At 41.6% G+C, this 12,146-nt stretch overlaps 1 protein-coding gene across 3 annotated transcripts in view; it reads left to right on the top strand.

Annotated features, from left to right (window-relative positions):
• The first annotated feature begins 3,904 nt into the window (after positions 1 to 3,904).
• Positions 3,905 to 12,146, top strand: part of SRP19 (signal recognition particle 19) — a 30,973-nt gene continuing 22,731 nt past the window's right edge. Inside the window, exons 1-5 of one of the 3 annotated variants that reach the window (XM_032156659.2) lie at positions 3,905 to 4,042; positions 5,144 to 5,219; positions 7,112 to 7,183; positions 7,276 to 7,387; positions 10,067 to 10,575. In XM_032156659.2, coding sequence (XP_032012550.1) covers positions 4,002 to 4,042; positions 5,144 to 5,219; positions 7,112 to 7,183; positions 7,276 to 7,387; positions 10,067 to 10,200 — 435 coding nt within the window. In that variant the 5' untranslated portion in view covers positions 3,905 to 4,001 and the 3' untranslated portion in view covers positions 10,201 to 10,575. Of the gene's footprint in view, positions 4,043 to 5,143; positions 5,220 to 7,111; positions 7,184 to 7,275; positions 7,388 to 10,034; positions 10,576 to 12,146 lie in introns of those variants that run through there. The other 2 variants (XM_032156660.2, XM_032156661.2) reach the window with 2 other exon arrangements.

The following is a 12,146-nucleotide window of genomic DNA, read 5'->3' as shown; positions in this document are numbered from 1 at the left end:
AGAATTTTTTTGATTTCTCAGTGCATATAAAAGTTATGTTTACATTATACTGTAGTCTGTTAAGTGTGAAATAGCATGATATCCAGAAAAATGATGTACATACCTTATTAAAATACTTTATTGCTGAAATGGTAACAAGCATCTGGGCCTTCGGAAAATCACAGTCTTTTTGCTGGTGGAAGGTCTGCCCCGGTGCTGATGTCTGCTGACTGATCAAGATGATGGCTGCTGAAGGTTGGAGTGCGTGTGGCAATTTCTTAAAATGAGACAACAGTGAATTTTGCCACGTCAGCTGACTCTTCCTTTCACAATAGCTTTCTCTGTAGCGTGTAATGCTGTTTGGTAGTATTTTACCTATAGTAGAACTTCTTTAAAAACTGGAGTCAGTCCTCTCACACCCTGCCACTGCTGTGTCAACTAAGTTTATGCCATTCTAAACCCTTTGATGTCATTTCAGCAATGATCACAGCATATTCACCAGTTGTTTTCATCTTAAGAAACCACTTTCTTTGCCCATTCATAAGAAGCAACTCCTCATCATTCAAGTTTTATCATAATTATAACAATTCAGTCCCATCTTCAGTTTCTACTTCTAATTCTAGTTTTCTTGCTCCTTCCACCACATCTGCAGTTACTGCCTCCACTAATGTCTTAAAGTCCTCAAAATGATCCCAGAGTGTTGAAACCAACTTCTTCCAAATTCCTGTTCATGTTGATATTTTAACCTCCAATGAATCACAAATGCTCTTAACGCCATCTAGAATAGTGAATCCTTTTCAGAAGGTTTTCAATTTATCTTGCCCAGATCCATCAGAGGAATCACTATTTGGCAGCTATAGTTTTACAAAATGTATTTCTTAATAACAGATGAAAATAAAAATTACTATTTGATCTATAAACTGCAGAATGGATGATGTGTTATCAGGCATGAAAACATTAATCTCCTTCTAGATCTCCATCAGAGCCTTAGATGTCTAGAGGTCTAGGTGCATTGTCAATGAGAAGTAATACTTTGAAAGGAATCTCTTTTTTTTTTTTTGTCTGAGCAATTGGTTTCAACAGCGGGCTTAAAAATATTCAGTAAAGGCTGGGTGCGGTGGCTCACGCCTGTAAGCCCAGTATTTTGGGAGGCTGAGGCAAGAGGACTGCTTGACCCCATGAGTTCAAGACCAGCCCAGGTAACATAGCAAGATCTTGTCTCCACTAAAAATAAAAATTTAAAAAAAATCAGCCAGGCATGGTGGCATGAGCCCATAGTCCCAGCTACTCAGGAGGCTTGTGTGGGAGGATTGCATGAGTTTGGGAGGTCAAGGCTGCAGTGAGATGTGATAGGGCCACTGCATGCCAGCCTGGGTGACAGAGCGAGACTGTCTCAAAAAAATAATTCAGTAAAGCATGCTGTAAACAGATGTACTATCATCCAGGCTTTGTTGTTCCATTTACAGAACACAGGCAGAGTTGATTTAGCATCATTCTGGGGTCTCTAGGATTTTCGGCATGGTAAATGTCCATTGGCTTCAACTTAAAGTCACCAACTGCATTATTCCCTAACAAGATAATCAGCCTGTCAGCAGCTTTGAAGCCAGGCATTGACTTCTTCTCTCAAAGAGACAACGATTTTGGGTGCTACATCCTAGATGGCATCTTTTTCCAATAGAAGGCTGTTTTGTCTACATTGAAAAATCTGTTTAGTGTAGCCACTAAATGGGGCAGCTCTGAAGCCAGACATTGACTTCTTCTCTCAAAGAGACAAGGATTTTGGGTGCTACATCCTAGATGACATCTTTTTCCAATAGAAGGCTGTTTCGTCTACATTGAAAAATCTGTTGTTTAGTGTAGCCACTAAATGATATTAGCTAATCATTGATCATCATCAAAGATATTAGCTACATTTTCTGGATAACTTGCTGCAGCTTCTCTATCAGCACTTGCTGCTTCACCTTGCACTTTTATGTTATATGTTATGGAGATGGATTCTTTCTTAAACCTCCTGAACCACCCTCTACTAGCTTCCCACTTCTGAAGCTTCCTCACCTTTCTCAACCTTCACAGAATTGAAGGGAGTTAGGGCCTTGCTCGGATTAGGCTTCGGGTTAAAGGAATGTTGTGACTGGTTTGATCTTCCATCCAAACCCCTAAAACTTTCTCCATATCAGCAATAAGGTTGTTTTGCTTTCTGATCATTTGTGTGTTTATTGAAGTCATTTCCTTTTAATTCCTTCAAGAATTTTGTCTTTGTATTTACAACTTGGCTGTTAGGTGCCAAGAGGCCTAGCTTTCAGCGTATCTTGGCTTACACATGCCTTCCTCACTAAGCTTAATCATTTCCATCTTTTGACATGGGAGACATGTGACTCTTCCTTTCACTTGAACACTTAGAGGCCATTGTAGGGTTGTTAACTGGCCTAATTTCAACATTGTTGTGTTTCAGGGAACAAGGGACTCCAGGAGACGGAGACAGATGGGAAATGGCCAGTTGGTCGAACAGTTAAAACATACAACGTTTATCCATTATGTTCCCCATCTTATCTGGGCATGGTTCATGGTGCCCCAAAACTTATTATTATTATTTGAGACGGAGTCTTGCATTGTCACCAGGCTGGAGTGCAGTGAGTTGGCTCACTGCAACCTCCACCTCCCGGGTTCAAGCGATTCCCCTGCCTCCTGAGTAGCTGGGACTAAAGGCCTGTGCCACCATACCCGGCTTTTTTTTTTGTGTTTTAGTAGAGATGGGGTTTCACCATGTTGGCCAAAATGATGTCTATCTGCTGACCTCGTGATCCACCTGCCTCGGCCTCCCAAAGTGCTGGGATTACAGGCATGAGCCACCGCACCCAGCCTTAAACCTATTATAATAGTAACAGCAAACATCACTGATCACCCATCACCATAACAGAAATAATGAAAAGGTTTCAAATATTGCAAGAATTACCAAATGTGACACAAAGTATATGCTGCAGGAAAAATGGCACCAAGAGACTTATTCCAGGCGGATTTGCCAAAAACTTTCCATTTGTAAAAAGGCAGTATCTACTCGCAGCAGCAAAGCGAAGTGCAATAATGAAGTATGCCTGTAGTGATGGCACATGGTATCCTTCAGAAGTTTTAAAAGGTGAATAGTTTTGTTTTGTTTTTCCGAGATGGAGTCTTGCTCTGTTACCCAGCCTGGAGTGCAGTGGTGTGATCTCAGCTCACTACAACCTCCACCTCCTGGGTTCAAGTGATTCTCTTGTCTCAGCCTCCGAGTAGCTGGGATTACAGGTGTGTGCCACCACACTAGGCTAATTTTTGCGTTTTTAGTGGAGACAGGGTTTCACCATGTTGGCCAGGCTGCTCTGCAACTCCTGACCTCATGATCCGCCTGCCTCAGTCTCCCAAAGTGCTGGGATACAGGCGTGAGCCACCGCACCCGGCCTAAAAGGTGAATAGTTAAGTTTCTAACACACAGCACACTGAAACACAACGTCTATAACTTTGCTAGTTCTACTACTATAAAAATCCATTTTGCCAAACTGAAAGCAAGCTCTAGGGCCCAGGAACGGATAAAAATTAAACATAAGGAGTATTTCCTTCCCTGCTCTAACATATATTTGCATCCTGAACCACACAGATTCCCCTCGTTGCACAGTCTTCGCCCCTTAACAGAGGGTAGCTAGTACCATCCACACTCGCTGAGAAACTGAAAACGAGGGAGGGTCGAAGTTAAACCCTTTTTAGTGGTGGTGCATGCGCCCCACATGGTCTTCCCGGCTTGGGAAAGGAATGAGAAACTTTCATGATTCTCTCGCGAGAGGGGAAGTCTTCACGCCACGTCAGAGACTAGCGATCCTGGCGCCGAGCGACAGGTGCCGGAACAAACAGGCGGTGAGAGATCGAGGACGCGGAACCATTTGGTGGGCAGGACTTCCGGCGGAAAAGCGGACTGTCCTGGAAACTCAGAGCCGGGTTCCGCCTTCGTTTCTCCCTGCGGCTCCTGGGCTGCTGTTCAGACTGTTGTGAAGATGGCTTGCGCTGCCGCGAGGTCCCCAGCCGACCAGGACAGGTGGGTTCTGGGGAGGTGGGTCCCCAGAAAGGAAGGGGCTTTCTCTGGCGCCGCGGGTGCTACACCGCCCTTCTCCGCTCCGCGGCCGCGAGAATGGCCTAGCTGGTCCAGCTCGGCCTGGACGGGCTCGGCGCCTCTCACTGGCGGCTCGTTTTTCTGAATCCTGCAGCAGCCACCAGGCTCTTCGCAGGGCTCCTGAAATTCCGACCGTAGGTAGCCTAGTGTTTACCTGTACGCGAGACAAGGATTTTGGGTGCTGCGTGGACGTGATACCAAGTAACATAATCACAATGTGAGAAATGTGTTCTTTTTAAGTATTGTTGCGTTCAGAAAGGCTCATTTGTGAAATTTTAAGGTTTTTAATACCTCGGACACTTTATATAAGAGGGCGGGCCCGTTCTCAGGAACTTTTGACAGGCTGCTCTGTCTAATGTAACAGTTACCCTAGTCGTTTTGTTTGTATTCATGTGGTTTTTTTCCATCCAAGGTAGTGGATAAAGTTTATTTTTAGGTAAGTTAAGTAAAAGGAAGGTAATTTAAAGAAAAAACATCAAGCAAATAATAGAATAGGTGTACCAGCAATGATGATGACGACGACTACCACGGACCGAAAGAATGTATTTTTGAAAATACTTGTTATTCGTTGAGTGTAGTTGTCCAGGTTCTTGGCGTTTTGAGTAAGGAATTGAACAAAACACACAAAGCAAGGCAGCGACAGCAGATTTATTTTAAACAAAACTACACTCCACAGGGTGGGAGCAGGCTCCAGCAAGCCGCCCAAGAGCTGTTGGTTACGGCATTTTCTGGGGTTTAAATACCCTCTAGACGTTTCCCGTTGACCAGTGCCAGTCTGATTGGTTGAGGGAGGGGCATCAATCAGAATGAGGAGTAGGCCCGCGGCCAGTCTGATTGGTTGCTCCAGGGGACCAATCCGAGGTACTTTGATTTTTCAACTGCAACGCAGAAAAAGGAGGGGTTGAAAAGGGAGTAGCCATCTGATATGTAGTCAGCATGAATTGGCCTTCGGTTCCCTGCCACCCGACCCTTTTCTCCTGCGTCTTACTGCTCTAGTGATACCACTTATGCTATTGTCTATGGCAGGTTTATTTGTATCTATCCTGCTTATTTAAATAATAAGAAGACCATCGCAGAGGGAAGGCGAATCCCCATAAGTAAGGTAAGCAGATGGCTGGCACCTTGGTCCTCGAGGGAATGGGAGGTGTCATCCTGGTCGGGCCACGTCATCTTGTTAGAGCCGCAGGGGGTTCTCTTCACTGCATTTATTTAGGGCTTGAGGAGAACACAGCCAAGAATTGGGGTGCGTTCCTTAGTGTTGGTGAAACCAGAAAGGCATTATTTCATAGCTGAAGGGATTTTTTTTAATGTCTCTTAATGAGCCTGTGTTTGTAAAGAAGTGGGGGCAGAGTCTGTACAGTTTACATGTTTTTAAAACAAAGTTTATGACAGTGTTCCCCTTGATACAGGAAATCAAAATTATGACATTGTACGATATATTAGTAATGTTCAGAATGTAGTTGAGATTTTTTTAAGTATGTGAAGAAGACTTGCAGAAAGTTCAGCCCTGTTGAGTTTTATTAAAGTGTCATTTGTATTTTGTAATATGACAGATTTAAGACACCTAGGTTTGATGCAGTGAATTCTCACATGATGAATACATCTGGATGGTAACAAGCACTCAAAAAAGAAAACACTGCAAGCATCCAGGAAGATTGCTTTGCGTTCCCTTTCAGTCACTGTCGCTTCCGTATATGCTCAGAAATACCAGGATGACCACTGTCATGACTTCAACACCATAGATTACTTTTGCGTATTTTTCAATTTTCTGTAAATGGAATTACTATGTACTTTTGTATCTTTTTTTTCACTGAACTTTAAGCTTATGAGATTTACCTACATATTTGAATGTAGTTGAATTTTCATTGCTCTACAACAGGGTTTGTTAATAGCAGCACCATTGCCAGTTTGAGCTAGATAATTGTTGTTGGGGGTTGTTCTGTGCATTTTAAGATGTTCAGCAATATCCCTGGCCTCTACCCACTGGATGACAGGTCAGCCCCCTCCAGTCCCCCATCCCCTAGTTGTGACAATCAAAAATGTCTCCAAGCATTGCTAGATGTCTTTTGTGTGTGGGTAGGGTAGGGAGGCTGAGGACAGAATTTCCCTGCTCAAAACTACTCCCCTGTCTCCTCTATAGTATTGCATTGTGTGAGTATGCCAAAGTCTTTTCTACCTTCTTTTTTGTTTGTTTTTTTAAGAGACAGGGTCTGGCTCTGTCACCCAGGCTGGAGTACGGCAGTGTAGTCTCAGCGCACTGCAGGCTCCACCTCCCGGACTCAAGCCATCCTTCAACCTCAGCCTTTTGAGTAGCTGGATCTACAGGCACAGGCCACCATGTCTGGCTACTTTTGTATGTTTTTGTAGCAATGGGATTTCTCCATGTTGCCCGGGCTGGTCTCAAACTCCTGAGCCGAAGTGATCTGCCTGCCTTGGCCTCCCAAACTGCTGGGATTACAGGTGTGAGCCACCACACCTGATCCTTTTTACTCTGGATGGAAAATTGGATTATTTCTATTAATAGTTTGAGGCCATTATAAATAGATGTCTTTTAGTGAACATATTTTTGCTTTTTTGTAGAACGCATCTGGGAATGGAATTGCAGGGCCATAGAGAAGGCATATATTCAGCTTTAGGAGATACTAGCAGTTTTCTAAAGTGTTCCTATGTATAATTGTTTAAGCAATCAATAATCATTGAGCACCTACTCATTTTCAGAGTACCATAGGTGCTGGGGAATACACTGGTTAACAAAACAAAGCCCCTGCCCTCAGAAGTTTATGTTCTGTTGGAGGGGAGATGGGCACACAGTTATGCATTAGTGTTATTCCTAGGAATTTTTAAAATTACAATAGAAACATCTGTACTTAATGAAAAAGGAAACGTAGGGTTTTGGTACTTGTTTGATTATAGTATTTGAAATTATTTACCCAACACTATGGCAGTGTCCACTTAAAGCACATATATTTAGTGTTTATGTTTTTAACTGTTCAGGCTGTTGAAAATCCTACAGCTACAGAGATTCAAGATGTATGTTCAGCAGTTGGACTTAACGTATTTCTTGAGGTATGACGTGGTTCTTCACAATTTTCCATACTCATCTAATTGATGTAATAACTTTCTTAAGCCCTGTTTTTCTTTTGTTTCGTTTATGTTAGAAAAATAAAATGTACTCTAGAGAATGGAATCGTGATGTCCAATACAGAGGCAGAGTCCGGGTCCAGCTAAAACAGGAAGATGGCAGCCTCTGCCTTGTACAGTTCCCATCACGTAAGCTTTTTTAAATGAATCAGTGGGGCTCAGGGATAGGTTTCTCCTACACAACACAAAAAAGATTCTAAAACTGAAAGGTAAAAGTCAGAATTTGCATTCTGAAGATTAATTTAAAGACAGGACTACTGCTCATGGAGAGAAGCAGTAGTTCTAATTTCTTTGAGGTGAACGACCTCTTTGAAAATGTAATCAGACCCACTAAACATTTTTCAAAAAAATTGTTGTGTGAACATTTTATAAACCTCTGGAAGTCTGTCATTGCTGCCAGGTTAAGAATATAAAATTATTAAATCGTTGGATGTTAATTGCCATTTTAGATCCTAGAGGTCCTTGAGTTCTGTTAATATCTATAATATCTAATGATTCTATCATTAATAAATCTGAAAAGCAATATTGACTGAAAAAAGCAAGAGATAATGCATAGTGTGGTACCACTTAGGTAAATTTAAATACAAAACATTACTATTTATTGATAGATGCATATGTAATGTTGCTTATTGGCATTTTTTTGAAACGCTCTGTAAGGAAACACTCTTAAGACTGTAGTCACCTAATGGTGAGCAGGGTAGAGAGTAGAGACACAGGGGTTGATGGTCATAGAAGACTGTTGCATCATCTCTAGTGTTTTATTTTATGAAAAACAATAACAAAACTAGACATCAATATAACAGAATGTTCTCAATATTAGGAAGATAAGTTTTTGTTTACATGTTTATCTTTCTGAATTTTCATCTCTGAAAATTTTAATTTTTTAAAACAAAGCTATTAATTTTTTGTTTCAGTTTAATAACCCCCTCAGTTTAATTAAACTCTTTCATTAAATTTACTTAAAAATAATGAAATCGTCAGACAAATTGACAACTTTTTGATTTTTTTTTTTTTTTTTTTTTTTTGAGATGGAGTCTCGCTCTGGCTGGAGTACAGTGGCGAGATCTCGGCTCACTGCAACCTCCGACTCCTTGGTTCAAGCGATTCTCCTGCCTCAGCCTCCTGAGTAGCTGGGACTACAGGCATGTGCCACCACATCCAGCTAACTTTTGTATTTTTGACAGAGACGGGGTTTCACCATGTTGGCCAGGATGGTCTCGATCTCTTGACCTCGTGATCCACCCACCTCGGCCTCCCAAAGTGCTGGGATTGCAGGCATGAGCCACTGCCCCCAGCCTGATTTTTTTAAAATAGAGAGACAGGGGTCTCACTGTGTTGCCCAGGCTAGTTTCAAACTCCTGGCCTCAAGCAATCTTCCCATCTTGGGGAGATCCCAAAATGCTGAGATTATAGGCGTTAGCCACCATGCCCAGCCAGCATGTTTGAAGTTTTATTTTTAAAGACAAGGTCTCACTCTGTCATCCAGGTTGAGTGCAGTGGCACGATTATGGCACACTGCAATCTTTTTTCTTTTTTTTTTTGAGACAGAGTTTTGCTCTTGTTGCCCAGGCTGCAGTGCAATGACGTGATCTTGGCTCACCGCAACCTCCGCCTCCCGGGTTCAAGTGATTCTCCTGCCCCAGCTTCCTGAGTAGCTGAGATTTCAGGCATGAGCCACCAGACCCGGCTCATTTTGTATTTTTAGTAGAGATGTAGTTTCTCCATCTTGGTCAGGCTGGTCTCAAACTCCTGCCCTCAGGTGATCTGCCCACCTTGGCCTCCCAAAGTGTTGGGATTATAGGTGTGAGCCACCGCGCCCGGCCAGCACACTGCAGTCTTGACCTCTTGGGCTCAAGCAACCCTTCCGCCTCAGCTTCTCAAGTAGCTGGGAAAATAGACACATGATTTTTTATTTTTTCTAGAGATGGGGTTTTGCTATGTTTCCTAAGCCAGTCTCAAACTGGTGGACACAAGTGATCCTCCTGCCTCAGCCTCCCAAAGAGCTGAGATTACAGACATGACCCGCTGGACTCAGCCTAAAATTGATTGTTTTTTATATACTAAAAGCCATCAGGATTGGTAGGTATTGCTAGATGCTTCAAGTTGTGACTAAGGAGTGACAGTATATTCTGATGTTTTTTCTCCTTAACATTTTCCTACATTGTATCTCAAAAGACCAAAAACAAACAAAAACTTGTAATTAACTAGTAGATAAAATAGGGGTAGAAATTGTGGTGAGAACATGTCACTTCCTATTTCCAGTAAGACCCAAGTAAGATAGTAAAAAGAAAGCAGAGCTGAGGAGCTTGGTCTGTTGGGGGTGAAGGTAGCTGGTTGTAGGTGTGCAGAGCAGGAATGCATGTAAGTGTAGATCATCTGATCTTACCCATCAGATCTCTTGTAACTTGATGATACTGTTTTTTTGTTGTAAGACTGAGAAAACCCTGTTTCAGTGTCTTAAGATACAATGATATTCTGACTCTGTTTCTACCTGAGGTATATTTGGATACATACTGCTTAGATCTTCAAGCTGATTACTAGGACCAAGACCAAAATTTCTGTTTCATACTTAGTGTTTTGCCTTTTGATTGTATTCATTTAAATATTTTCAGCATTATTCTCATTCTCAGTACATTTCCTCCGACTTGAGCTAGTCAGTGTCTTCAGTCATTTGATTTTTTATTTTTTTAAAAAATTATTTTCCGTTTTCTTGATGTGGTAGTTTCTTACACTTTGTGATATTCAATTTGATGACTTTTTATGTCTTATTTCTCAGATTATACACTAAGCCTAACTTCTGGTTCCTAGGTAAGTCAGTAATGTTGTATGCAGCAGAAATGATACCTAAACTAAAAACAAGGACACAAAAAACAGGAGGTGCTGACCAAAGTCTTCAACAAGGAGAGGGAAGTAAAAAAGGGAAAGGAAAGAAAAAGAAGTAACCTAGTATCAGCATCAAGTATGTGGTACTACTGTAAGAGACATGAATGGAGACTTCTAATTTGTATCGGAGGGAAACAGAAGCTTTTTGTTTGCATCATTTAACTGAACTGTGAACCCTTGTGCCTCTCATCTTTATCATCGGAGTTGACAGTGAAACAAATTTACATCAGAAGTTTGCATCTCGCTTTTATGCCGTATAAAATAATTTTTTTGTCTTTCAATGCAGTTTTTTGGAAGAAAATATTTTTAAATGGACAATGGGCTGTACAATAAGTTACTTGAAATAAGTTACTTGTTTCAGTTAAATTTCAGTTAGATTTAAAATAAACATTTTGTCCACCTTTTAAGTTAATGAAATAAAATTTGAAACTGACTTTTGCAACTTTTGCTTCTGAACTAATGCTAGGAGAGGAGGGATAATTAAGAATAAAATATGTAGTGAAAGTTTCCATAGTGTGAGCCTAAAACTAGAAGAAACTGTGGTAGGTCCTTTTGTGGGTGGGGGACAGGGGAACCTGTAAAAAGCCAGTCTGTAGATCATATTTTAATGTGTTACTCGAATCGTTCAGTTTTTTTTTTTGACATGGAAAGTCCTGGATTTTAAGCCTTAAATTTGCTTATTTTGTAGGTTTAAGAATATGATTTTCATGGGAGTTGTAAAATTAACTGTGCTTTAGCACCTCGAGGTGCCCTTTCCTTCAAGAAATTAAATTGGATTGGTGCTCCTGAATTTATTTCAGAGCAGTTTCTGAAAGTAGTGATTTTGAGCTATCCCGATTCCCGTTCTTCCTGAGGCCTGGTTTAGCTCTTCCTTGAATTCTGCAAGCTACCTCATATTTTCAGTAAATTCCATTTTTTTTTTAAGTTTGTTTGTTTTTGAGACGGAGTTTCACTCTCATTGCCAAGGCTGGAGTGTAATGGCACGATATCAGCGCACCGCAACCTCTGCATCCCAGGTTCAAGAGATTCTTCTGCCTCAGCCTCCCTAGTAGCTGGGATTACAGGCATGTGCCACCACACCCGGCTGATTTTGTATTTTTAGTAGAGACGGGGTATTTCCATTTTGGTCAGGCTGGTCTCGAACTCCCGACCTCAGGTGATCTGCCTGCCTCGGCCTCCCCAAAGTACTGGGATTACAGGCATGAACCACTGTGCCCGGCCTTCTTTATGTTTTTATTACTCACAGTCAAACATTCCTATTGATTGTAAAATAAGCAAACCTAGAGTTGTGGAGATTGATATGTATTTATTTGTTTGAATTGAGACGGGGTCTTAAACTCCCAGGCTCAAGTGATCCTCCTGCCTCGACCTCCCAAAGTGCTGGGATTACAGGCATGAGCTAACTGGCCTGTTGACTTTTTTTTTTTTTTTTAACTCTAACAATTTCTGTTTTATAGTGAACATAATAGTATAAGAGTTTATGTATTTGACTTACAGATAAATCCTGGGAAGAGGGTAGTATGTGTAAAACATAATTCAGAGCAGCCTTCTTTGAGAAAGTGGGTGTGTTTGGCTGTGTAACAAAACAGTAAGGGGATGTGTTTGCTGTGTAACAAACCAATGAGGGATTTAAGCAGCAGATTTTTGCCTCATATGTTAAATCCAAGTGAGGTTGCTGTGGTTGTTGGTTTAGCTCTCAGTGATGCCTTTTTTGTATTTTTCTGCTCTACTGTCCGTGACATATTTCTAACACCTTTATGGTTATTGTTCCTGCTTTTAAAAGGGCTGATATTTAGGTGAGTGCAAGGCAGGAAGAAAAGGTAGCTGTGCCAGCCACTTCTGGCAAGCAGTTCTCCCACCTCAGCCTCCCAAGTAGCTGAGACCATAGGCATGAGATTTCTCAAAATTCCTCCCAGCAGGCTTTCGCTTAGTTTCATCGCTGAGAACTGTGATAGGTCCATCTCTAGCTGCAAAGGAGGCTGAGAAAGTGAACCCAGCAGTCCTC

The sequence above is a fragment of the Hylobates moloch genome, unplaced genomic scaffold (genome assembly GCF_009828535.3).
Source record: "Hylobates moloch isolate HMO894 unplaced genomic scaffold, HMol_V3 SCAFFOLD_6, whole genome shotgun sequence".
NCBI classification, from domain to species: Eukaryota; Metazoa; Chordata; class Mammalia; order Primates; family Hylobatidae; genus Hylobates; species Hylobates moloch.
The sequence above is the reverse complement of the archived record's forward strand: the minus strand, read 5'-3'. Positions and strand labels throughout refer to the sequence as shown.